General features: G+C 53.9%; 1 protein-coding gene across 4 annotated transcripts in view; it reads right to left on the bottom strand.

Annotated features, from left to right (window-relative positions):
- Positions 1 to 726: 726 nt before the first annotated feature.
- Positions 727 to 25,016, bottom strand: part of CTNNBIP1 (catenin beta interacting protein 1) — a 47,418-nt gene continuing 23,128 nt past the window's right edge. Inside the window, exons 2-5 of one of the 4 annotated variants that reach the window (XM_055582371.1) lie at positions 23,961 to 24,045; positions 18,654 to 18,772; positions 17,958 to 18,066; positions 727 to 1,397 (exon numbers count right to left, since the gene is read on the bottom strand). In XM_055582371.1, the coding sequence (XP_055438346.1) occupies positions 1,339 to 1,397; positions 17,958 to 18,066; positions 18,654 to 18,749 (264 nt within the window). In that variant the 5' untranslated portion in view covers positions 18,750 to 18,772; positions 23,961 to 24,045 and the 3' untranslated portion in view covers positions 727 to 1,338. Of the gene's footprint in view, positions 1,398 to 17,957; positions 18,067 to 18,653; positions 18,773 to 19,411; positions 19,732 to 23,960; positions 24,046 to 25,016 lie in introns of those variants that run through there. The other 3 variants (XM_055582374.1, XM_055582373.1, XM_055582372.1) reach the window with 3 other exon arrangements.

The raw sequence follows: 25,016 nt of genomic DNA, 5'->3' as shown, positions 1-25,016 counted from the left end.
CAATGACACTGTCCCTTCCAAGCTGCCATGGGGGAGAGTCTTCCGAAGTGAAGGGCACAGCCTCGGATGAGAGGCCTCTCGGGGCTGATCAGGACCCACTGGCAGCACACACCGAGGGAGGAGCCTGGGGGCGATGGTGGTGGTGGTGGAGTGGTTGGAGCCAAAGGCCTCCTGGGCCTTGTAAGCCAACCTGAGGCCTTGGTGTGGGTTCTGGGTTCTCGGGCAGAGACCTCTGCTACGTTTTGGGGTCTTAGAGCTGAGAGCAGCTCCTGCCCGTATGAGGTCTCAGGAAGTTGGCTACAGAGGGAATGATGACTGAAGGGAAAGAGGCACCCTGCCCAGTGAGGGCAGGCTGGAGAGGCCCGGACGGTGCAAGCGAGCAATTCCATTCTCACCGAGGGAGGCTGGCTGGTTGCCAACTTGCAGAAGTGATCCTGGTGAATGGTCTCCTCTAGGCTCTGGGCTGCTCATTCAGGACAACCTTGGGGGCTCTGTTTTCCAGCTGTGGATCCTGCTTGGGGTTCTGAGCGGGGAGGTCCCCTTGCTGATGAAGCCAGGTGTGCTCATTAATGCGAATGCACTCTCCAGGTGGACCTCCCCCACCACCCCACTGGAGAGGGCCTACCCACCACAAGTTGGGTGGGTGGCCCATGGTGACAGAAGTCATGGGTGAGCCAATGGAACGAAACACGTCTAAACCAGTGGAAGGCAAACAAAACACGTGAAAACAGCAGCAGGCTCTTTGTGTAATAAATATTGCAAGGCGCACTTGGTTTCTTTCTTTCTTTTTTTCAAGTCAAATATAACAACCAATGTCCCAAACCCTGTTTTCGACATTCAAAAGAGAGGAGCTGTTGCGATCAGCATAACACCTGCAGCCAATCAAAGAAAAAAAAAAGGTTCCCATTAGCCAGCCAATCAAATCCTTTTCCAGTTTAAGCCGCCAATCGGACCTCCTCATGTTCCTAAAGAGTGACCCAAATAAAGCACCAGAGCTCGGAGAGCTTCCTGGGAAGCCATACACCCGAGGCGCAAATTTTTTTTCTTTTTTTAAAATAAGAGTCAGAAAATAAAAATAAAAAGGTTTCCATTGGTCAAGATTTAAAAATAAAAAGGTTTCTTCCTGCAGCCAATCATGAGTCCGTCCCTTTAAGCCAATCGTGACCGCACCGCTGGTGTCTCCCCCAGGATGCTGAGTGGCCGTGGGGCGGGGCGGGGTGGGGTGGGGTGGGGTGGGGGACCAGGGGGAGGGGAGATGACCCTCTGCCACTCAGCGGTGAGGTCCACACAGATCTCCTGGCCTTGGCCAGCTTCCAGGGTGTTCCACGGGGGTTGCAGCTACTGCCTCCGGTCCTCCGTCTCCGACCTGGAAAACGCCATCACTACGTCCTCCGCACCTGCAGACCGTGGGGAGAGAACCGCTGCTGGATCTGGCGCTGGGCTGCGGCCCCCATGCGGCGTCAGTCCTCGAAGGAGGGGTGCTTTCTGAGAACAAAGTGCTTCTTGGGAAACCCACTGCCCCTCTTGAGCCTCCCCTACAGCCTGGCCAGGATTCGCCAGCAACCCAGCTGCAGGGCCTCTTGAGGCAGGTTGCCAGGGTGAAGCTCAGAGGCTCACTCTAGGCTACACCTCCAAGAGCCGGGAGCAGGACAAGAACCCAGGCTGCTGTCCTGAGCAGGGCTCTCTCTGCCGGTGACCCTTGCTCCAAGGTCACCAAAGCCAGGGGCCCTTGGGAAACGCCCTCTTCCTTCTTAAGACGCTGGTCTCCATCCCTTTGGAGGATCTCCCTCCTGATTTCTAGCAGTCATTTCTTTGTCTAAACCCCATCACCTACTCAGAGGAGCACAGCCAGGCCCACTTCCAGCCTGGCTCCTACAGAGACAGATAATGGCCATAATCTTTCTGTTGCTATTTTTCATGGTAGATTTGAGGATTCTGGTCCAGGGTCTCATGAAACCACTTCCTTTGTCTTGTTTTCCCTGAGACAGGCTCTGACTTGTAGCCAGAAAAGGCAGGAGGGAGGAGGGGGAGAGCCTGGAATGCGGACCTGCCTCCCCCGGAGCTGCTGGGAGGAAGGCTGAGCACAGGCCCTGTGGGGCAGGTGAGGTCACCTGCAGGTCCCGCTCTGCCTCCTGTGCCTGGGTCCTGCCATGTCTCACCCCTTTTTTCTAAACCTAGGTTCTTGGTCAGGCCCTGAACGTTAAAGAGCAGTCAGTTGCCTTTGGCCTTTCAAACATACTTCTGTTCGGCTGGAGGAATTCTCCCTGGGAGGGGAGGGTTGGAACAGCAACACAGTGGGTGTGGGGCCACTGAGCGGGAGGTAGTGGGGTGGGTGGGGGGAGCGATGCCTGGTGGAGCTGCTGGCATGGGAAACCGGAGAGAGGGCAGGACTCCACCACCGCCTGCCCCCCAGGGCATGGCGTGGGGCAGCTCCTTCCATGCCACAGGGAGTTGCCACTTCCCAAGGCAGCTTCTTCGTGCCTCCTTCCTAACTGTCCTGCCGGGAGGAGCAGAGGAGGCGCCCAGCCCTGGTGCTGCAGGAGGAGGGCCCCTCCAGAAGGATGTCACATGACAGACAAGTGCCTGCAGTTTGGCACCAGAGCACCAAGGTGCCGCTGCCAAGGGGAGTCACCCTGCCACACAACCCCACCTGACTTGATGTTCTGCTGCTACCAGCACAACCTCTATTCCCGCCAAGGGGAACAAGCTTCTAGAAAGGAGCTTGGGTCTTCCAACTTCTCCAGGCTCCTGTGCTTGGGAAGCCCTAGCAATCCTTCCCCTGTCTTCTCGGGAACATTCTGTACTCGCCTCGCTCCTCGGACCACGCAATATCACTGCGGGCAGAATTTTCCTAGCAACCACAGGATCCAAGATTACATCATACCCTGCATGGCAGCTGAGCCGGTTACCTAACAGATGCTGGCTTTTCCCGAGTGCCGGCTCTCCAGCTCGCTAAGCAGGAGGGGGCTGGAGGGAGACTGTGAAAGGGGAGTTGTCAGCAAAAGAGGCAATGCACAGTGGCAGCCCACTCACTGCTTTCCTGGCCTGTCCCGTGGGCTTGCTTGCAGGGACCTTGGGCCTCTGTGCTGAGCTGCAGGCACAAAAATAGCACCGGCCACCCCAGGAGGGAAGAGTGAGTCTGCAGAGGGAATGGCCATCGGTTCCTTGGAGGAGCCCAGATGTAGGGGCTGCAGGATGAGTGTACCTGGGCTGCACTCTGAGAGGTGGAGAAAGAAGTCACCTCCTTAAGGTCACTGAGGGACTCCAGCAACTCCCTAACAAGACATCTGTGCGAGGGCTGCTCCGCCAGCTGGTCAGCCCATCCCTGGCTGGGGCGGAGAGGGCTGGGGACCTGCGGCTCCTGTTTATAGGGCCTCCCACTCTGCTGCTGGAGCCGGTGCATGAAGGGCCCACAGAGCCATTGCCCACCCCGGCTCTGTTTTGTTCCTAAAGGACTCACTGTTTTCCAGGGCTCACCATCAGGGATCTACTTTCCTTTGGGGACCCAGAGCGAGACAGGCTCTTTCAGAGCCTCCTCTGACCTTTCTTACACTGGTTGGCCTGGCATTTGTTACTCAACAAGGGCCTGACACTGCAGGCTGTGAGGCGAGGATACGGCCCTTCCCCTTCCTCTTCTCCAAGGAATTGGGGCCGATCACCCAGTGGAGAGTGAGCTGCTTAGTTCACTATTATGATTCAAGTTCTTGGAACTTTAGAGCCAGGAGGGATCTCCAAAGTTGACCCTCATGAGCCCTCCTTCTCCTTTAAGGCCAGAATGTGGGGCCTTCCTTAGAGGATCTGTCTCTCCTGGAAATGCAGGGCTCACAACAGGAAGATACTAGAGAAGCCAGCAGGCCCAGCTCACTGCCTCTGGGCCATCAGCTAGGTTTACCATCTCATTTTATAGACGAGGCTGGTACACCCCATTGGTACTTTTTGCTGACCCTGCCTGGACGTGGGCTCAGAGCTTCTATTTGTCATTTCCCACCAGATGTAGAGAGTAAAGGAGGGGAGAAGCTGATCCGTCTCTCCTGTTCCACCACACTCTCTGACCCATTAAAAGATAAAGCCAAAACCAGATGAAGACATCCCAAGGAAAGAGAACTACAGACCAGTATCTCTTATGAATACATATATTCATAACACCTATGATATGCAAGAACACTCACAAAATACTAGCAAGCAACATATAAAAAGGATTATATACTCTGACCAAGTGACATTTATCCCAGGAATGCAAGGTTGGTTTAATACCCCAAAATCACTTAATGTAATAACTCCTATCAATAGAAAAAAGAACAAAAACTATATAATCATTCGAATAGACACAGAAAACACATCTGACAAAATTCAACACCCCTTCATGATAAAAAACACTCAACACACTAGGAATAAAAGGGAACTTCTTCAACCAGATAAAGGGCATCTACTAAAAACCCATAGCTATTATCATACTTAATGGTGAAAGATTGAGAGCTCTCCCCCTTCAAGATTAGGAACAAGTAGACAAAATCCATGCTGACTACTTCTATTCAATACTATATTTAAGGTTCTATCCAGGGCAATTTGACAAGAAAAAGAAAGAAAAGGCATCCAAATTGGAAAGAAAGAAGTAACATTGTATTTGTAGAGGATATGGATCTCACATATAGGAAATCCTAAGGAATCCACTGAAAGACTACTAGAACTAATAAATAAGTTAAAGTTGCAGGATATAAGGTCAGTATACCAAAAATCATTTGTATTTCTATAAACTAGGGATGAATAATCTGAAAATGAAATTAAGAAAATAATTTCATTTACAGTAGCAGCAAAAATAATAAAATCCTTAGGAATAAATTTAACAAATGGAGTACAAAATTTGAACTCTAAAAAGAACAAAACACCAATGTCTAAAACATTGCTAAGGACTTCTCTGGTGGTACAGTGGATAAGAATCTGCCTGCCAATGCAGGGAACATGGGTTCGATCCCTGGTCTGGGAAGATCCCACACGCTTTGGAGCAACTATGCCTGTGCACCTCAACTACCAAGCTCCAGAGCCTGAGAACTGCAACTACTGAGCCCAAGTGCTGCAACTACTCAATGCTGCATGCCCAGGGCCCATGCTCTCCAACAAGAGAAGCCACTGCTCATCAAAACTAGAGAGCTTGCACACAGCAACCAAGACCCAGTGCAACCAAAAATAAATTAAAAAAAAAAAAAACAAAAAACATTGCTGGACGAAATTCAACACAATTTCTATCAAACCCCAGCTGCCTTTCTTGCAGAAACTGGCAACCTACTCCTAAAATTCATATGGGCATGCAAAGCATCCAGAATAGCCAAAGTAATCTTGAGAAAAAAGAACAAGGTTGGACCCACACTTTTGAATTTTAAAACTTACTACAAAGCTACAGTAAACAAGTCTGGGTAGAACTGGCACAGATCAAGTGAACAGAATTGAGAATCCAGAAATAAACCCTTCCATTAGTGGTCAATTAAATTTTGACAAAGGTGCCAAGGGTTCAATTTGAAAGAATTGAACAAATGGTGCTGAGACAATTGGATATGCTGCTGCTGCTAAGTTGCTTCAGTCATGTCTGACTCTGTACAACCCCATAGATGGCAGCCCAACAGGCTCCCCCATTCCTGGGATTCTCCAGGCAAGAGTACTGGATTGGGTTGCCATTTCCTTCTCCAATGTATGAAAGTGAAAAGTGAAAGTGAAGTTGCTCAGTTGTGTCTGACTCTTAGCGACCCCATGGACCGCAGCCTACCAGGCTCCTCCATCCATGGGATTTTCCAGGCAAGAGTACTGGAGTGGGGTGCCATTGCCTTCTCCAGACAATTGGATATACTTACATGTAAAAGATGAAGCTGAACCCTTGTCTTGTGCCATACACAAAAATTAACTCAAAATGGAGCAGTGACCTAAATATTCTAAGGGCTGATGTATAAAAACTCTTAGAAGAAAACAGGAGTAAATCTTCATAGTCTTGGGTTAGGAAATGGTTTCTTAGATAAGACACCCAAGGCACCATTAACAAAAGAAAATATATATATATATAAGTTGGGCTTTATCAAGGTTAAAACCTTTTATGCTTCAAAAAATACTATTAAAAAAAAGTAAAGACAACCTACAGAATGAGAGAAAATATTTGCAAATCTGGTAAGGGATTCATATGAAGAATATATAAATAACACAACTCAATAATAATAAAAAGTCAAACGACTCAATGTTTAAAATGGGCAAAGATTTCAAATAGATATTTCTCCAACAAAAATATGTGAATGGTCAACACGTGCCTGAAAAGATGCTCAACATCATTATTCGTTATGGAAATGCAAAACAAAACCACAAGGAGACGTCGCTTCATATCCTTAGACAGCTGGAATCAAAAGACAGACAATAACAAGCGTTCGGGAGAAACTGGAACCCTCAGACACGGCTGGTGGAATGTCAAATGGTGCAGCCCCAAGCCTGCTGCACCTGCAGCCTCCTTCATCTCAGGCGACGGCACCTCCAGCCCCGGGGTCTTCCTGATTCCTTCTCTCTCACACACACTCCACATACAACACATCAGCCAGTCCTGCTGACTCGACTTTTAAAATGCATCCTGAGCTCATTACCATTCCTCGACTGCCACCCTGGTCCAGGCCACCACTACCCCTCTCGCTAGCCCCTTGCACCGTCTTTCCCTGGATCTCTCCACTCTAGCCCCTGACAATCTATTCACACAGCAGTCAGAAGGAGGTTCTTAAAACCATGAGTCAGCTCCTGCCACTCCTCTGTTCAAAACTCTCTAAAGGTGGCTTATTGTACAATTTCTCATCACACTCAAGGGAAACTCCAAACTCTACCCTGTGGCTGAAAGACCCAATGCGATCGGGCCTCTGGCTGCCTCCTCCCCTCCTTCCATACGCCTCCTCTACCTTCACCCCGTTCCAGCCACAGGGGCTCCTGCCTGTCCTTCAGGCACAGGAACCTGGGCCTCAGGGCCTTTGTACCTGCTCCTTCCCTGGCCTCAGTGCTCTTCCCAAGTCCATCTCACAGCTCTCACACCTCATGCCAGTCGGTGCACAGTCACCTCCCCAGGCTTTCCCTGACCAGTGTCTAAAAGAGTGACACAGGATGAATTGTTGGAGGTGAGGAACTCAGAGAGATGAAACAACCTGGTGAATCAGAGGCAGAGCGAAGACCCGGAACAGACTTGGAAGACCACGCACGCAGCATGACATGCTTTGTCGTTTTCTATTAGGAGAAGGAAATAACTGGTCCTGGCCCAGTTACCCTGAGCGCTGAGGCTGCTCCTAGCAGAGCGTGCACCCATATTTCTGCCCCCATGAGAATGGAAGCAAGACCCAGGACTCACAAAGCACACAGAAGCAGGCCTGGGATGGCTGCCCTAGAGGAAATTGAACGTGGAGTCCAGAAAGCCCACCTGGGAGGCGCCCGGCCAGACCCTGTCCCCTGCCCAGGCCCACTGCTCTTGCAGATGCCCCCCTGGTCCCATGGCTCGCCTGCTATGGAGAGCAGGGCCAAGGCGCTGGGGAGGGCGTAGCTCTCTGAACCAGAGCCGAGCACCCAGTGGGCCTATCCGTCCCATGTCCCACTTCAGCTCTGCCTCTTTAATGGAGTCCAGTCAAGTGACTGGGGAGAGAAAAATGACAAACATTCAGGAGCTTAGAAAAGGGAAGCCAGCCCCCAGCTGGGGGCGGGAGACAGACAATGGGGTCACTGGCCTGTTTGCAAGCTCAGGGTGAATTCACACCAACAGAATCAAAAGCCCAGTATAGGCTCCACACACCAGCACCACCCATGGCCCCAGCCCAGCCTGGCTCTCTGTAGGGAACCAGTGTGCTGCGACTGGGGAGCAGCTCTCTGCAGGGTGTGGGACAGACCGGCAAGGAGCAGTGCGGTCTGGAGAAAGGCCCAGGGGTGAAAAAGAGCAGGAAAGAGGAAAAGGGATGACTGCAGCCCTGAAGTAGTGGATGGAGGAAGGGCATGAAAGGCCTGTTTCTCAGACCCAGTAGGGGACATCCTAGTGGAGAACTCGCCCCTTTCCAGGAGAGGCACAGACCCTCAGTGGAGCAGGCCTAGTCCCAGCACCCATGAGGACAGCTCCAGATACCACCCCTGACCCTCTCCAAGAGGGACCCTGCGGAGACAGAGAGACCAGGTGGCAGAAGGAATAGACAGAGCCTCCTGATATCTGGGATATGCTGACCGTGCAGTTCCAGCCTCCATCCAGCTGCAGCTCCCCTAAAGCCCAGTTCGGAGGAGGAGCCTGTGCTCACAGGAGGCGGGGAGCCCTGAGGGTAATCCCTCCCCAAGAAACTGACACAAAGTGCAAGAGCCTGGGCCAGCTTCCAAGGCTGCCAGCCCCAGGGTCCCCAGTGCAGGACACAGCCCTGTGCAGATGTCCTCAGAGAAAAGGGGGGACGCCCAGTACCAGTATCTGCCATGGGTGAGGACACCCACACCCCCTGATCCAGGGTCACGGGCGCCTCCAAGTCTGTGCCCCAGCTGCTCTGAAACCTCACACCTACCCCTGGCTGGAACCTCCCAGGACGACTTCTTTCTGAGCTGGAGATCTCGTGACCTCCTGACTTCTTCCTAATGAGCAAAGGACCAGGGCCTGGAAAACTCAGAAATAAAACCCCAACCCCCAGAGTCTCCCTGAAGGAGGAAATGGCAACCCACTCCAGTATTCTTGCCTGGAGAATTGCCATTGTCAGAGAAGCCTGGGGGGCTACAGTCCATGGGGCTGCAGAGTTGGACATGACTGAAGCGACTTAACGCACACACACACCCCCACCCCCACACACACAGTCTCCCAAGTCCAGCTGGAGGTTAACTTGGGCAAAGTTAACTCTGCAGAGGGAGTTAACTGGTAAAAGTTCTTTAAAACTGTCCAGGGAACCACAACTGCCAGGTCTGGGTCATCCCTCCATGCACACGGCCACAGGCTCCAAAGTGTCCAGGGTGATTCCCATTTCCGCTGTTTGCCCCTACTCTGACCATGTCACTTGGGTTGTGGCATTCCCTCTCGGTCCCCTGAGGTCACTATCTTGCCATCCATGGCAACCAGCATCTGCTACTCGGCTACCTGGCTACCCCAAACAGCACGGCTCAGCTACCTGCTCTGGAGAGATGAGCCAGGTAGCAAGGCTCCCTCATGGAAAAACAGGTCCAAGACACTCTTCCAAAGGCAAAGGTGTCCACCGGGCTGAGGCCAGGCCCCACCCTGGACTAGGCCTCCCCCCACAGAGACCCAGACCCCCTGGGTGTCATGTGCTTCTCTGAGCAGCCGTGGCCCTGGAGCCCAGGGTTCTGTGCCTCTCAGCTCTGCTGCCCAAGTTCCCAGAGGATGGCTTTTCCCCAGAGATAGCACAGCACTGGTTGCCATGGGAACAGCACCCCAGATCCTCCACAGTCTCAGCAGCCCAAGCGGGCTCCAGGTTCGGTGACACCTTCTGGGCTCCAGGCTGGCAACCATGTCACCGGGTGCCCTGGCTGCAGAAGGCATGGCACGTGGGCTTAGGTGCAAGGGGGCTCCTGGAAGGCGCACTGGGCCTCCCAATAGGCCAACGTGGGCCTCCCCAGGTGGATGGGGTACCTGGGCCAGAGTCTGAACCCTGCCTAGTCCCTGCATGTCCACCTCGGTTTCCTCATCTGCAAAACACATGTATCCCGTCCACCCACTGGACTGACTCGGATAACATCTGCAGCATGAAACATCCCAAACAGCACCTGGTGGGGTCACACCCCGGAGGTGCCATTACACCTGCTCTGCTCTAGACCCAGGAACCCCAGGCCACCCACCCCTCCTGCACTCCACTGAGCCCAACACACACATCCTGCTTCTGGGGGTTGTTTTCCAAGGTACTGTTGTTCAGTCGCTCAGTTGTGTCCTACTCTGTGACCCCATGGACTGCAGCACGCCAGGCTTGCCTGTCCATCACCAACTCCCGGAGCTTGCTCAAACTCATGTCCATTGAGTCGGTGATGCTGTCCAACCATCTCGCCCTCTGTTGTCCCCTTCTCCTCCTGCCTTCAATCTTTCTAGCATCAGGGTCTTTTTTCCAAGGTGAGGTGCCCCTTATCAAGTCTCTTAGCTCCTGCAATGGAAGCTCTCCTACACTACAGAGAGTTGTGTGAAGGGACAGAATCTGGAAGGGGCAGGGGGGTCCCTCCAGGGGTCAGGAAGGGCCAGGTCTTCACCCAGAGTCCCAGCACATTCTCAAATTCTGGAGGGCGTCACAACCACCTGGGGTCTTGCTTCAAATGCAGATGTCCAGGCAAACCTGGCAGACTCTCTAATCCAGCAGGGCTCGGGTAGGGCCCAGGCATCTGCATTTTTAGCAAGTGCCCTCCATGATTCAGCTGCAGTGGTCTGTGTGGCCCACATTCCTAGAACTCAATGCTACAAATGGTCCCCACCCCTGAGCTGCTGTCTCTTCTCATCCAACCTTCTGTCCTGCTTCCACGGCTTCACGCCATGTATTCCCGGCCCTCAGCAATCTGCCTCCAGCCAGGATCCACAGACACTGTTTTGGGAAAAGGCACGACTGACATTAATTAGGAACCCTGGGGACCCTGATGGTGAGCCAGCTGCTCCTCTCCTCCTTTCTGTGCTCCCCCACGCCCCCTGCTGGCCGTGGTGCTGTGCTCACAGGGTTCCACTTCCCCTCCCTCTGCCTGCTTTCCCTGGGGGCCTCACCCACACCCAATCCCCAAATCGGCTCCCTCCTTACACCTGGGTTCTGACCTAACCCCTGCCTACTCCTGGAGGATCCCACATACTGCCCACTTGGGGGGCCCCTGCCTGCCCTTCCACTGTAGCTGCTCAGTCCAGGAGCCCCGTCCACACAGCCTCGCCTCCGACCCCACCCCCACTTGCTCACAGGACACTGCTGTGACCTTCCGGGTGTCTCTCTGCCCCAGCATCTGACCTGTGACCTCTCCCCAGTGCTCACCCTAGATGGACAGCCACTGGCCTGGCTATCCCACCCCTCAAGTCCTGGAAACCCCCGTGGCCTCATCTCCAGAATTTACTTTGTTCCGAACTCGTTTGCCTTTCCAGTCACTTACCACCCACACTCGCCCCTTGGGGGACACTTGCTCGGGGCTGGGCAGGCTCCAGGACTCCCTCGGTCTGTGCCATCCTTCTCCTTGTCTGTCTACATGCACTCCTGCACATCCTTTAGCATTAGTTGCTCAGTTGTGTCCAACTCTTTGGGACCCCATGGACTGTAGCCTGCCAGATTTCTCTGTCCATGGAATTCTCCAGGCAAGAATACTGCAGTAGGTAGCCATTTCCTTCTCCAGGGAATCTTTCCAACTCAGGGATCAAACCCGGGTCTCCTGCATTGCAGGCAGACTCTTCACCATCTGAGCCACCAGTGAATCCTTCAAGACCCAGGCAAACAGCACCTTTTCTTTGGGGCTTTCTAGGTGGGCTCCCTGCCCGTGGGGTCAGTCATCCTGGGATCTGCGCCCAGAGGTCTTTACGTGTTTACTCCCGTTTCCATCTACCTGGCTGCGCTGGCAGCTTGAGGCTGGGAGACGTTGCCTGGCATCCAGATCAGTGGGTGACTGTGTGCAGGAAGGAGCCATTGCTGACCCCAGGGGCCCTTGATGCTCTTCTCCAGGACAGAGGTCTGCTTCTCCCAGGCAGGTGTCAGGAGGAAGGTACAGAGGTGCACAGGGCTTGGAGGTCCCTGCTCTCAGCTCCACACAATAGCAGACATCACACCAGTGAAGAAAGGAGGGTCAAGGCAACCCTTCACAAACCAGAGCCAGATGCTGAACAGAGCAACCAGCCTGCTCCTCAACATGATCCTCACCCTTTCTTAAGCCTTTTTCTTTTTCTGTGATACAAGTTATCTCCTACCAAGTCTTCCTGGTTTACTTTTTCAGTTGAATTCAATGTATATGAGATTTTTTTAGTTCACGTTTATCATTATTAGGTTACAAGTAATTCTCATGAAAGTGTTGATTAAAGTTTAAAAAGATTAGCTTCCCACCCCACTGACTGGCATTCTCTTGGGGCCTGCCTGAAATTTCATCCAGACTTGATTATTACCTGGAGGCCCTGGGAGAAGCCTGGGAGCCACATGTGGGCAGAGGGGGGTCCTGGCACCTGGGCAGCTGGTCTGCACGGAGAGGGAGCCTCTGTCTACATGGGAATGGGAGAGAGCCCCCTCTGGGCCAGAGCTGGACCGCGGGCTCCCGATGAGATGTGACAAGGGCTCCGTGGAAGCAAAGATGCGTGGGCAGTTCAGGAGCCAGAGGAGGAACTCGGGGCCAACCCCGGAAGGGCAGACAGGGCGGCAGAGGCAGCCCAAGAGCAGAGGCCAGAGGGTGTAGAAGAGGATTCCAGGAAGGACGCTGGCTGTGAAAGGGAGATGGAGCTGGCACCCCTACCCATGCGCTGCTGAAGAGGGTCAAGAGGGGTGACGTGTAGAGGGGTGATCCTGCTTGGTCCCCGGAGGAGCTATGCACTGGGTGGGGTGAGCCCTGCCCTACCCTCCTCTCCCCTGAGGCCCTGGCTCCCCGCTGGCTTGCTCACAACCACAGCTATTTTAACAAGGCTCTCAGTGTAACCCTGAGACCAAATGACCTATTTTAGGCTCTCTGGCAGCAGACTCAGAGCCCGCAGCCTTGGCTTCCGCGGGGGAAAGCCAGCAGCGCCCCGGGACTGCCCAGCTGGCTCAGGCTGGGGACCTTCCCTGGAAAGTCTCTTTGAGAAAGAGTGTGATCAGACAGAGGCTGGAACAGGCTTGGGGAGCCAGCATGCCAAGGCCAAGAAGAGGGCAAGAACAGCTCCAGGGCAAGAGAAAGGATGCGGGCTTCCTTAACACAAGGGGCCATGTCTTGATGGGGTCCCTCCAGCTCCGGGACAGCCAGATGAGGGTTCACACGGAGCATGGCTGGAAGATGGCAGGTCTGCAGGTGAATGGCCACAAGGAGGATTCTGCCAAGTGAGCTGGGGGCCTGGAACTGGCACTGGCCAGGCATTCATCCTGGAAGCAGCTCTGGGTCAGGGAGAGACCCAGAGCTTAGAGCGAGCACGTTTAAAGGGGCACAGAGGTGAAAAGTCCAGAAAACAGCAGCAGGAAACCCTTCCAACTTTTTGATGCCCTCCTGAAATGCCATGCTAACCACCTCCATCACACCTGCCCCTCAGGTAAAACACTGTTATGCTTGGAAACACACACGGCCTGTAAGCCACATCTAGAACCACATGACAGGAACCGCACAACTGATTCTATGGCCTTGAGCATCTCACTCAACATCTCAGGGTCTGTTTTCTTCCTCAGGAAAGTGGAGCTGTGATCACCCCTGCCTCACAGCCCTGTTGGGAGGATTCCCTGGGATAACTTTATGTGCTACTTGACACAGAACCTGACACACAGTAGGAGCTCAAGAAATTAATTAATTATAATTAATAGCAAAGATGAGAATCACATGTCCAACAGTAAAGAATCAGTCAAAAAATGATGGCACAGCCACATGGCTGCATATCATGTGATTGCTGAATTGCTTTCTTGAAAATTAAGGACATGGTAAAATTCTTATAGGGCTTCCCAGGCGGCTTGATGGTAAACAATCTGCCTGCCATCAGGAATCATGGGTTCGATCCCTGGGTCAGGAAGATGCCCTGGAGAAGGAAATGGCCACACACTCCAGTATTCTTGCCTGGAGAATTTCATGGACAGAGAAGCCTGGCAGGCTACAGTCCAGGGGGTTGCAAAAGAGTCAAACATGACTTAATGACTAAACAACAAAATTATCCTAAGTAAAAAATGGAAGCTAAAATGGATATTATAATGTTTACATTGTATAGAAATCCATTACAACTTTGTAATGGAAATTCATGCATATTTTTAAAAAAAGCCTGCTGGTTAACTAACGCAAGGTAATGGGGTTCAGCTATTTGCAGTCAATCCTTTAGGCGCTTGTGCTGTTTCTATCTTTCCCAAAACCACTTTCAATGATGATTACGCATTCTTTCATAGCCAGGAAAAATGATCAATATATGGTACAGATTGAACAGCACTAACAACAAGAAAGGAATGAACTCAGCATTCTGTTGAGCCTGCTTTTGGAAGCTACAGCTCTCTGTCCCCGAGCCTACAGCTGGGCCTTCTCAGCAAAGTGATCTTCCCAGAGAAGCACTGGTTGCCTTTGGTTCAAACTCAGTCCTTTGGTTCAAACTCAGCTGTCGGGTCTGCTCGGCCACCATGGGGACCAGGAGACAGTGCTTCATGTTTCTGCCTTTCTGGGGACTCTGAGCTTCCAGACCCAGAGCCCAGTCTATTCATTCACCCAAGAACATGCTGGGGGCCTGGGGGGCCAAGCCCCACAAATGCGAAGAGGGAAGCCACAGGAGCTCAGAGTTGGTCCAGAGATGGACCAGGAAGCAGCGTGTGGAGCAGCACAGCTGAGTGCACGTGTGCGGTGGAGACCACAGGAGGGCCCGGCCCAGCCTGAGGGGGGCAGGGGAGGGGGCGCGTCAGCGCTGGGCTCCTGGCCATCGAGAGGCACATGTGGGGACAGGAAGGCATGAATGCACAAGGCTTAAGATGGGAGCAGAAAGCCACTCAGTGTGGCTGTTTATGGAGTATGAGGTCCTGGTATCTGGGGCGGAGGTGAGGGAGGTAGGTGGAGGGGGGCGAGGGCAGGGGAGGTAGTGGGGGCAGGGGGTCCCACAAATCATGGCTAAGGGGTTTGGATTGTACCCTCAAGGCAGTAGGAAGCCACTGAGAGTCTTCAAGGGTGGTCTCGGATTAGCAGAGGCCAGGCAGGTCCATCCCCGCTTCAGTACAGGGTAGTGGGGGCAACTGGCACCCTCTGCTGGAACCAGTCAATGAGGCTGTAAGGTGCAGGCCCAAGCACTAAGGTCTCCAGCAGCTGTCTGCACCCAGGAGGTACTGAAGACACGTTCACCGAGGGAAGGACGGGATGTGGGGGTCGGGGGAGCAATGCCCAGGTAAGCAATGCCCAGCCTGCTCTCCTCCCTGGATCTGGGGAGGGCAAGCAGTGCTCCTGATACCAGACCCCTCCAGCCCCAGAGGAGAAGCATGGGCAGGTCTAAGGTGGTGGGCAGGACCCTAGGACCGACTGCCAAGCGCTGACCTTCGGTGATGGGGCGGCCCAGGCCCCCTAGCGAGGGAAGCTGGTACATCAGAGGTAAGAGCTGCAAGGACTCCCAGGAGCAGAACAAGGGCATCTGCTGAGAGACAGTGCCATCTAGTGGCAGGAGGCGCGCAGACCAGGCTTCTCCGGGACCGCCCTGCCCACCAGCTCAAATGCTCCTAGGCCTTTCTGGGCTTTACATGCTGGCATCCTGAGCAATGGAAGCAATGATCTTGGGCTTTTGCCACTTGGGCTGCGCCTGAGCCTCTGAGAGCAACAGGCCCTGTGGCATCAGCTGAGGGCGGCTCTGCTGATGAAGAAAGTGGACAGGCTAGAATGTTATTCAAGCCCCAGATCCCCAACGGCGTGGTCAGAAATGTAGGGTCTTGCTCTCAGGCTTGAACCTCCACAGTGCAAGAGACAAAGAAAATACAGTGTGCTCCAGAAGCTCTTCCAGGCACTGCTGACCCCTCCCCCCTTCCAACTCACACCCTGGGGAATTCTCCTTCAGGCCCTCTGCAGCCCATTTTCTCAGTGGTTCAGGTCAGAGGTGACCGTGGGAGGAGGGGCAGACTGAAGGACACCCCAGCAGCAGAGAACCGTCTCCCCAGATATTCTTCCCCGGCTCCAGGTTTAGTCCCAGGAGTCTGTTCCCGGGAGAGAGAAGTACCCAAGGCCAGCCTGGCTGTCTGTGGACGCCCCAAACCCAGGAGGGTCCAGATTCCAGCACCACGAATTCACAGCCACACGCCCACAGCTCACTCCTGACTGCTCAGCAGTTTCAGGCCAGGTGAGGTCACCGTGACTGCCTTAAATAACTCAACAGAGTTTGTTTTCAATTGTTGGTTTAGCCAAGCAAGATAAAAAGTACTTTTTAAAACTTCCCCTTTAAACAACAAGGTCCTACTCTTTAGCGCAGAGAGCTATATTCAGTATCCTGTGATAAACCATAATGGAAAAGTATATTAAAAAAAGAATGCATATATGTGCATAATTGAATCACTTTGCTATACAGGAGGAAATAATGCAACATTGTAAATCAACTATACTTCAATTTTTAAAAGAAAAAGAAAGAAAACTAGAAAACTAAAAATAAAAGTTCAGAGACTAAAAAAAAAAACTTCCCCTTAATGTCAAAAGAAAAAAAAGGTACGTGCGATGTTAAAAAATTAGTTTTAGCAAAAAGTGTTTGACTTAGAAACTCAAGGTGCCTTATATGGTCCCACCCTCTATCAAAATTTTCTATAAACAACCTGCTAAATATTCTTTCCGCTTTTTCTGTTCTATGCATGAGTATGTGGATATGGGTGGGGGCAGGGGAGTACATGTGGTAGCATTTTCTACACTGACATACAGTTTTACAGCTTCTTTTGATTTTTCCCATTAAGAGCATTTTCTTCTAGAGGTAGTCTTAGAACCAGAGCTCAAAGTCAGGTTAGCCCAAGACCAGGCTGGCAGAAAATGTGATGCCCCAGGAACTCAGAAAGCAGGAAGGTTTCAGAAGAAGGGGAGAGGGACCCATGCTAAAACCCAGATCAGTCCTGGAAAAGAAAAGGCCTCTCCCACAAGAGATATCCCAGGACAGGGGCAGGGACACACCCCTCATCTCCTCCTCTCCCAGCGGTGGCTGACAGGGCAGCTGGTGTGGAACAGGCTGTGGCATGAGTATGGCCGGGACAAGCGCCGACCCGGGAGCTGTTGGAGCCGCTGGAACACCCTGTACATTTCTGCTGAGCTGGGTGCACAGGCCGGGTCACGCCCAGCGTCAGAGCTCAGGAACCGGGCCCTGTGCCAGGGCAGAGCCCTGCCTGTGACATCCAGAAGAACAAGGGCAGCCTCAAGAAAATCTGGCCTGTGTGCCAGAGTGGCTCTCCTCCCTGGCCTTGGGGGTCAGCAAACACGCCCACCAGGGCCCAGCTCCTGGGAGCCTGCTCACACCAGACAGGCTCCTGGCTGCACGATTTAATAGCCAGTAATTCCAAGCCAGTGTAACAAGAACAAAAGGAAAAGACTGAATGAAGATGGTGGGCAGGGTCCTGGGCTCCAGGGCAGAGTGGAACCCAGCCCTGCAGTCTAGCTGCAGGTTTGCATTCTGGGCCCTTCCAGTAACTGGCAGCATGAACTGGCTGTAGTGGCTTACTGCTTCTGAACTCCAGTCTCCTTACCCGCTAAGTAGAAGTAACACAGCTGGTAGCTCTTTAGGTTAAATGTAATGATGTGTATCAAGCACTCAGCCTGAGCCTGCTAGACGACAGTCACTCAGTGTTACCCACTGCTGTCATTACCACTGGCTGAGGGTGCTCAAGAGAGAAGTAACTCCCTCAGGCACATAGAGACCTGCAGGGCCACTGGGGCCACCCCCCGGGCCATAGCCAGGAACACAGCGGCCACCTAAAAGCTTGTGACCAGGCCAGGCCGCTGCACACAAGGGTGGTTTTCTTGTCCTGAACAGGTTGGACAGGGGTCAGGCAAAGGCTAAAGACATGCAACCACAAGAGCCTCTGCAGTTACAGGGCCCCCAGACACCTCCACTGCTTCCTCTGCCAGGCCCAAAAGGGATTCCCCCCGCCCATTACCTGATTGGGTCCTTGGCTCCCACCTGGGGAAGAAGGGACCAGCTCGGAGGCCAAGGAGGTGCCCCAGACTCCACGCTTAGAGGCTGCCGCCATCCGGGGTTAGCTGTGTGGGTGGGGGGAGCTTCAGCCCCTCCTTGTCTGCCCCGAACCTCTCCCCCTCTCTCAGGGATCACCCGTCTGCAAGGGCTGGAGCTATGCGTTCTAAAGGAACCACTGCTTGCTGCTCCTGGGAAGGGCACGCAGGCCCTCACTCACCCTGGTCGATGGACTCACCCTGGTCGATGGAGTGCTGGGGCAGCTGGCTGAGCTGGCTGTTGACCACCCCCGCGTAGGTGCGAAGGAACTCCTCCTCGTTAGCCGTCAGCTGCAAGGATGAGAGAGCCGGGTGAGGGGGGGCTCACAACTGCCCCTGGAGGCACCTGCTCAGACTGGCTTCATCCCCAAGGGGTGCCTCCTTCTCCACTCCCCAGGCCTCTATTCTTGAGATGTGACCTTTCCATCCCAGGGTGAGATTCTGACCCCTCTGCTCCCACCCCTGAAGCTTGGACCATGGGGCCCACAAGGCTTGCCACTGGAATTAGATCTGGAACAGGGATTCCAGGGTAGGGCAGGCCAGGCTCGGAGAGCCCCCCTGCCCTCTCGGGCGATGTCCTGCCCCCCTGGAAAAGAAGGCTCTTGGGAGAGGGGAGGAAAGGAAGGTCAGGGCCTTTAGAAAACCTCACCCGCCTGGCCCAAGCTTGGCACAGTGGGTAGGAAGACTGCCCTGCAGGGCCGGCAGGACTGGACATGCTGGTGTTTGTGCCCAGGAGCCTGAATCAGCCACAGCCTAACCAGAGCCCCTGCAACCCCCTCCCCAGACCATGGCTACGGAGGGTGGCTGTGGCCTTCTGGCTGCCTGCGTCAGGCGCCCTCCCCGGGGGCCCTGATGCCTGACATCCTGCAGGCACTCACGTTGGAGCCCATCTTCCTCAGCATGAGCAGCACTCGGACCTTCTGCTGAATGTACATCTCCTCCGGACTCTTCCCGGAGGCCCCCTCGCGGTTCATCCCCTGGCCAGCTCTGGGGACTGCTGCGGAGTGAGGAGAAGCATGGGGGTGGGGGACAGTGTCAGGACGACACAGATCCACACACGGGCAGGAGGTGTCAGGCAGCCCACGATGCCTCAGGGGCTCGTTTCTGAGAGCCTGGCGTGGAGGCGGGTTGCCTGTCCCTCCCTCATCCCTGCTGGCCCAACAGCCAGCCCGAGCAGCTACCCTCCCGCTGAACCCCGCCACTCCTCGCAGCAGGCGCTGGTGGCCAGTCCCTTCTATGTGTGGAGCTGCTGGGCCCCCGGGGGCTAAGCTGACCCAGACTCCTGACCAGCGTCACCTTCCAGTTGCCCCCTCAGCCAGGCTCCTGCTACAAAGAGCCCAGGGGATGTGCTGCACAAAACCCCAAGTGTCCCTGGCTCTCAAAGCAGGCAGCTTCCATGAGGAGCAACGTGACGCGATCAAGGCAGCTGACTGGGGCCTGAAGCTGGAGAAGCCGTGGGATCAGTACCCAGCCCCCAGACACCAAGACAGCTCCCTCTGCACAAGTCCCTGACGTTCGAGAGGCTGGCTCCCGGGCCGGGCTCCAAGGAATCCCTCGATAGGGACGGCGAGCTTGGGGCTGCAGGCACAGACACCCGCCCGGGACTTGCGGCTGCTGCCCTCGTCAGCCCACCCACCTGTCACAGGGCGGCTCCTGCGGACAGCAGTACCTCCGGGTGCGGTGGGGACCCAACCTGCAGCGGCGAGGTCCCGGGAGAGAAGTCCCGGGGTTTCCTCCCTCCAGGAGGAGCCAGTGGGGAGGAAGCCGGGCGTGGAGGGGTTTGGGTTACACACTTGTAACTCCTGGATGAGTCAGAAATAACGCAGCAGCTGGTGGGGGTGGAGCCTCGGCGGCCCTGGTGCCAAGGAGCTGCGCTCACAGGACCAAGGGAGCCGGGTTGGGGCCAAGGACACTCCTCACACCGTCCATCCCTCAGGGGCCAGGGAGCCCAGGAAAGGCCGGTTCTCCCGGTGAAAGGCGGGCTCAGAAATGCACCAGAGCCCTGGGCAGCAGCCTCCCTGGAGGCGCCTGTCAAAGCTAACAGGGGCTCCTGCCCTGAAGCCCACACAACAGGGCAAAATGCAAAATGTGTTCACGGCAGCCTTGCGCTCGATGCAGTGCCTTACGGGGCCTTCCTTCCACCACCAAAACCCACGTTCCTCTTCCATTGTGTGGCCCCCTGCCACCTCCGGGCCCGATTCACAACTGGTAATGGGGAAGGAGGGGTGAGCTGCCTCCAGAAGGACCCTGAATGAGAGGCAGCTGGCCATCCGCCGGGGCGTCCCCCGGGCCAGGTGCACAGTGCAGGGACAGTCCTAACTTCCCAGCATAGCTGAGCGGGATGGCTTGGTTATGGGGGATTGCTCCTCCACCTGCTGACGCGTTCGCACCTCCTTCCACTCCCCCACCCCACACAAGTAGCCAGAATGATCATTTTAACAAACCAGAACAGATGACATTTCTCCTCACTTCAGCCTACCCCAGGATACATTTCATGTCCTTGCTGGGACCCTGCAGGCCGGCCCTGCCTCCTTGTTCCCACTCCTCCCCCTGCTCCCCTCCCCTTCCCTGTCTCCCTGCCTGTGTCCAGGACCTGCCTCGAGGCTCCTCCCCCACCAGCCTCTGCCCTGGGTTCTCCAGGCCTCGCTTAGAGGGCTTGCGGGGGAGCCTTTCTTGACTGTGATCCAAGCAGGTGGTGCACCCCTGCCCAGGCCCTCCTGTCCAGCTGCCCCGTCGTCCTGCTTCCTGAGGGCACCTGCTGGGTGCTCGATAACTGTGTCTCTGCACTCGCTGGGGGGCTGGGGCCAGGTGTTTCACTCACCCATTCCTCCCACAACCCGAGCCCGGGTGGCTGAAGGGACAGTCCAGACAGCCCGTGAGGTCTGGTCTCTGGGCTCCCCCCTCCACTCCATGCAACAATATCCACATCACTTAGAGTCAAATTTGTTGTTGTTCAGTCGCTGAGTCATGTCCAACTCTTTGCGACCCCATGGACTGCAGTACACCAGGCTCCCCTGTCCTTCACTATCTCCTGGAGTTAGCTCAGATTCACGTCCATCAAGTGGGTGATGCCATTCAACCATCTCATCCTCTGTTGCCCCTTTCTCCTTTTGCCTTCAATCTTCCTAGGGTCGAATGCAAATCTCTAATCCAGTCTCCATAACCAAACTCAGCTTTCCCAAAGACTCTCGTTCCTGAGTAACTTGTCTGCTTTGGGCTGTCGTGTTCTCCAAGGACCCTGAAATGCTCCATGAAGCCTCCGAACTGGGAGTGAGGGCTTCCGGGGATAAAAGCCTTCTGATTCTGTTCTGCGGCCAAGGGCTGATGGTCTGATGGTCGGTCGGCTGTCTTCTTGTGGAAGACAAGGGAATGGCCACTAGGTGTCGCCACACACAAAAGAACCAGAGCTCCAGTGCTGTCTGCTCCCAACCCCCAACACAAGCCCCCAAAGGCCCTTCTGGTTCAAACCACCCTAGCGATGGCTTGAACCCTGTGACCTCCTGCTGTCACAGACCACCCTCAGTCCCCCCAGAGCAAGCTCTGTCCCCCTGTTCAGGGGCAAGCTCCATCCAGCTAAGGACACTTCTCTGTTTTGTTAGCATCCCAGGACCTTGGGATGCTGGTTTCACAAAGGTCGAGAGTCCCTTCCTCACTGTCCTTTCCTGACCAGCCAGGCTTCCTCCAGCAGAGGTGTGAGAGCTCGGAACCAACAGGACAGTGTGTGTGTGTGAACGTGTGCAAAATCATTTTGTTATTGCTGCTGTTTAGTTGTTAAGTCCTGTCCAGCTCTTGAGATCCCATGGACTGTAGCTCGCCAGGTTCCGCTGTCCATGAAATTCTCCAGGCAAGAATACTGAAGTGGGTTGCCATTCCCCTCTTCAGGGGATCTTCTCCAACCAAGGAATGGAACCAGAGTCTCCTGCATTGGCAGGCAGATTCTTTAGTGCTGAGCCACCCGGGAAACCATTTTATATTGGGTCTATTTCACAGAATCTTGCTCCTCCCAATAACCCTACCCCTGATGTTCTGTACTCACTGCCCAATCCTCTTACAATCACTACCCCCACACTCACTACCCCCCACACTCACTACCCTCAAGGATCCCCTGCCACACACTCACGCTGTGATTACCAGGGGGCCTTACACACCCAGCCCTGGGCCTGGGGTGTCCTTGGTACCTGAATGGGTCTTTGGGGCCGGGTCATGCCCCCATGATGCTTCCCTGGCAGAGACTGGTTCTTAAACTGTCTTTCCTTGGGGAAGACTCCTGCCATTCCTGAAAACTGTGGTCTTCTGGGATTCTTTGAACTCTAGCTAGAGCTGACCCTGTGCTGCTGCCTGACAGAGGGAACACCCAGGGCTGGATCAGGGCAGACGGTTGCATAAGCACACCTTCCTGCCCTTCACACTCCAATCCTGATGTACGGGAACATCAGGACTGATTTACAATCTCATCCTAAGCAGAATCTGCATCCAGGGCACCAATGTTCGGGAGAAAACTGAAGAGAATAAATCACAATTAACCCAAACAACACCGACCTTTCAGTTGCTGCTATGCTATGAGTTCATTACAGAGTGTTTGGGTTTGGCGCCTATCCAAGTGAACATTCTATTAAGGTTTCATCACAATTTTGACAGACATCAGATTAACTTCACTAGAGAATTCTTACTTTCCCCTGCAGGGATCAAGAACTGGTCTCCGTTGAAACGTGTTTAAATGACATAAGCCCAAACTACAGTGAATTGGACACATTAATCATTTATTCAGTCCTCAGCTGAGAGACCCGCTTCTCAATTGTGTTCTCTGGGTGATGCCGGAAACATCCCACCACTTGAGATGGGGGTGCATCTGTCCCACATACTAAGAAAATCCTTGCGTGTTAACTGCCCAGAGAGGGAGACCTGCTCCCTCTCTGAAGACAGAATATTCTGGAGGCTCACCAGAGAAAGGCCAAAAAACAGAAAATAGATAGATATGGGCAGCTGTCAAGTACCCAAACAAAGGGCAAGGCGAGGGGAGAGGTTGTGGCTGAGTGGATGACATGCCACTGATGTCAGGGGTCATGGGGAAAGTGGGCGTGGTTCCAGAAAATCATATCTGCTTGGAACACACACAATTCAGAGAAACTGAGGTCTGTAGATTCACTAAAACATGCAGACATGTCCACAAGCCCCCCAAACATGTCATACACACACTGCTGTTGGTTCTGAGCCCTCATCTCTGCTGAAGGAAGACTGGTGGGTGAAAGACAGTGAGGAAGGGGTTCCCAACCCCTGGGAAGGATTCACTTCATTGTATAGCAGAAACTAATATGAAAGTGTAAAGCAATTACATCTCCCTCCCCACCAAACCAAGTGACAAAAGTGGGTCACGGCCTGGGAGGAGGCGCTGCTTCTCGGAGCCATGGAGGTCATCTGTGAGATACCACGCTCCTGCCCAGAGACTAGAAGGACCCACTCTGTGCACGTGAGCCCCAGCTCGGGAGCGGCTGCCCTCAGAGTGGAAGATTCAGGAGGCAGTGCAGGAAAGACCCAGGGAAGGGGATGTGCGGCCGTCAGACCCAATTGATCTATGGCTCTGAAAGCTGGCTTCCCCATGACAAACACAGTCCCCTGCCCTCATTTTTACTGATAAACATGAAGCTGATGCTGTTTAACACCCACACTTACATAAACTGGAATCTACATTTATACCCAGGGTGGTCTAGCACCTGCTTGTATTATAAACGCTGAGTAACCGCAGGCTGGGCCAGACAGCAGTACGGGCCTGTAGATACACAAGCTACCTCTGCCCCATGGATCCCGACACTTGCCTTTTGTTTTGTCCATTAAAAAAACTCTGCTATATTTTACATGCTCATGTTTCAAAATTTATTCTTACAACTGTACAGTATCTACGTTGCATGAAAATATAACACCATATAATGGTGTGCTTCATGGAGCTTATATAAAATATTAATTCAGACTACACATATCTTAACAGCCTAAAAGACATCAACAAAAGCACAAAGCACACCGTTAAGAGCCCACCCAGCTGAAGCCATGAGCATCATTAGGGACGATGAAGAAAGGACACGAGATGTGCCTACTTCACGGTCAGCCCAGGAGCCGGTACCCAAGGCAGGACCCTCCCCAGCACTGATCTATGGCCAGGTTACCAGATGTCCTGCCCCTGGAGTTCTTACCTGCTTCTGGAAATCAACTTGAGGCAACCAGATGCTCAACTATGACAGGCGGGCCGTGGCCGGGGAGAAATAGGAATATGCCGCCCTGTGGAAACACAGAAAACGGGTCATGGGAGGGGCTGAAGGAGTCCACACCCCGTGCTGAGGGATCCAGGGTGGCAGGCGGGAAGCTCATGGCGATGGGCCCTATGCGGCGGTCCAGAAATACCTGTGTGTCTGGTCAGCCCGGGAACTTGCACCAGCAGCTCTGGGACAAGGTGCTGACTGCAGCTATGCACTCCTGTCATTTCCGGCCAAAGCAGGTCACCACACACCCTTCTCCCCTGGGCTTAGTCGCTGGCCGACTGGGAGCCGTGCTGGGAGACGGTGAAGACCTGAGTGAATCACTCCTGCCAGCTGCGGGGCAAGTACCTGCCCAAGAAGGTGTCCTACCCACCCGACAACGCGATCAGCCAGGCTCAGGTACCTTGGTGCCCCACCCATTTTGTGCTCAGACATACATGGGGCTTCTGTGCTTGGGGAATACCTACAGTTGTATATGGAAAAATAAGTTCTCTTTCCCCTTCTCTCACACACAGAGAAACAGGTATGCACACGCATACTCTACAGTTACAGATAATTTACAGCCTGTTAGCCTGGCCACATGTCTGCTGGCCCTAAACACACCTTTTCCAGGAATCAGAGAACATTCTCTTTTCTTCTTCTGCCTCCCACATACAACCTCATGGTTTGGGTCCTTTGCAGGTTAACTGGGCAGGAGCAAGGCTGCAGACAGCGGGCAGAGGCACAGGGTGAAGTCGGCAGGGGCACCCGAGTCTTGCCCGCCTGTCCCCTCTTCACTGAGACGTGTGGGCTTCCACCTGGACTTCAGGCTTTCAGCCCACAGTAAGGACAGATGTCTCTGGATAATTGAGAAACCTATTCTAAGGGGCCAGGGGGAGCTCTGCAACCCATCTATCTTCAGCTATCCCTGCAAAGAAAGCTACTCACGTACCCAAGAGGCTGAGGAATACGTGTTTTCCAGAGAAAGTGAGATTTCAGAAGCCTCTACTATAG

Source organism: Bubalus kerabau, chromosome 5, assembly GCF_029407905.1.
Source record: "Bubalus kerabau isolate K-KA32 ecotype Philippines breed swamp buffalo chromosome 5, PCC_UOA_SB_1v2, whole genome shotgun sequence".
Classification (NCBI taxonomy): Eukaryota; Metazoa; Chordata; class Mammalia; order Artiodactyla; family Bovidae; genus Bubalus; species Bubalus kerabau.
This window is presented reverse-complemented; position numbering and strand designations above follow the sequence as displayed.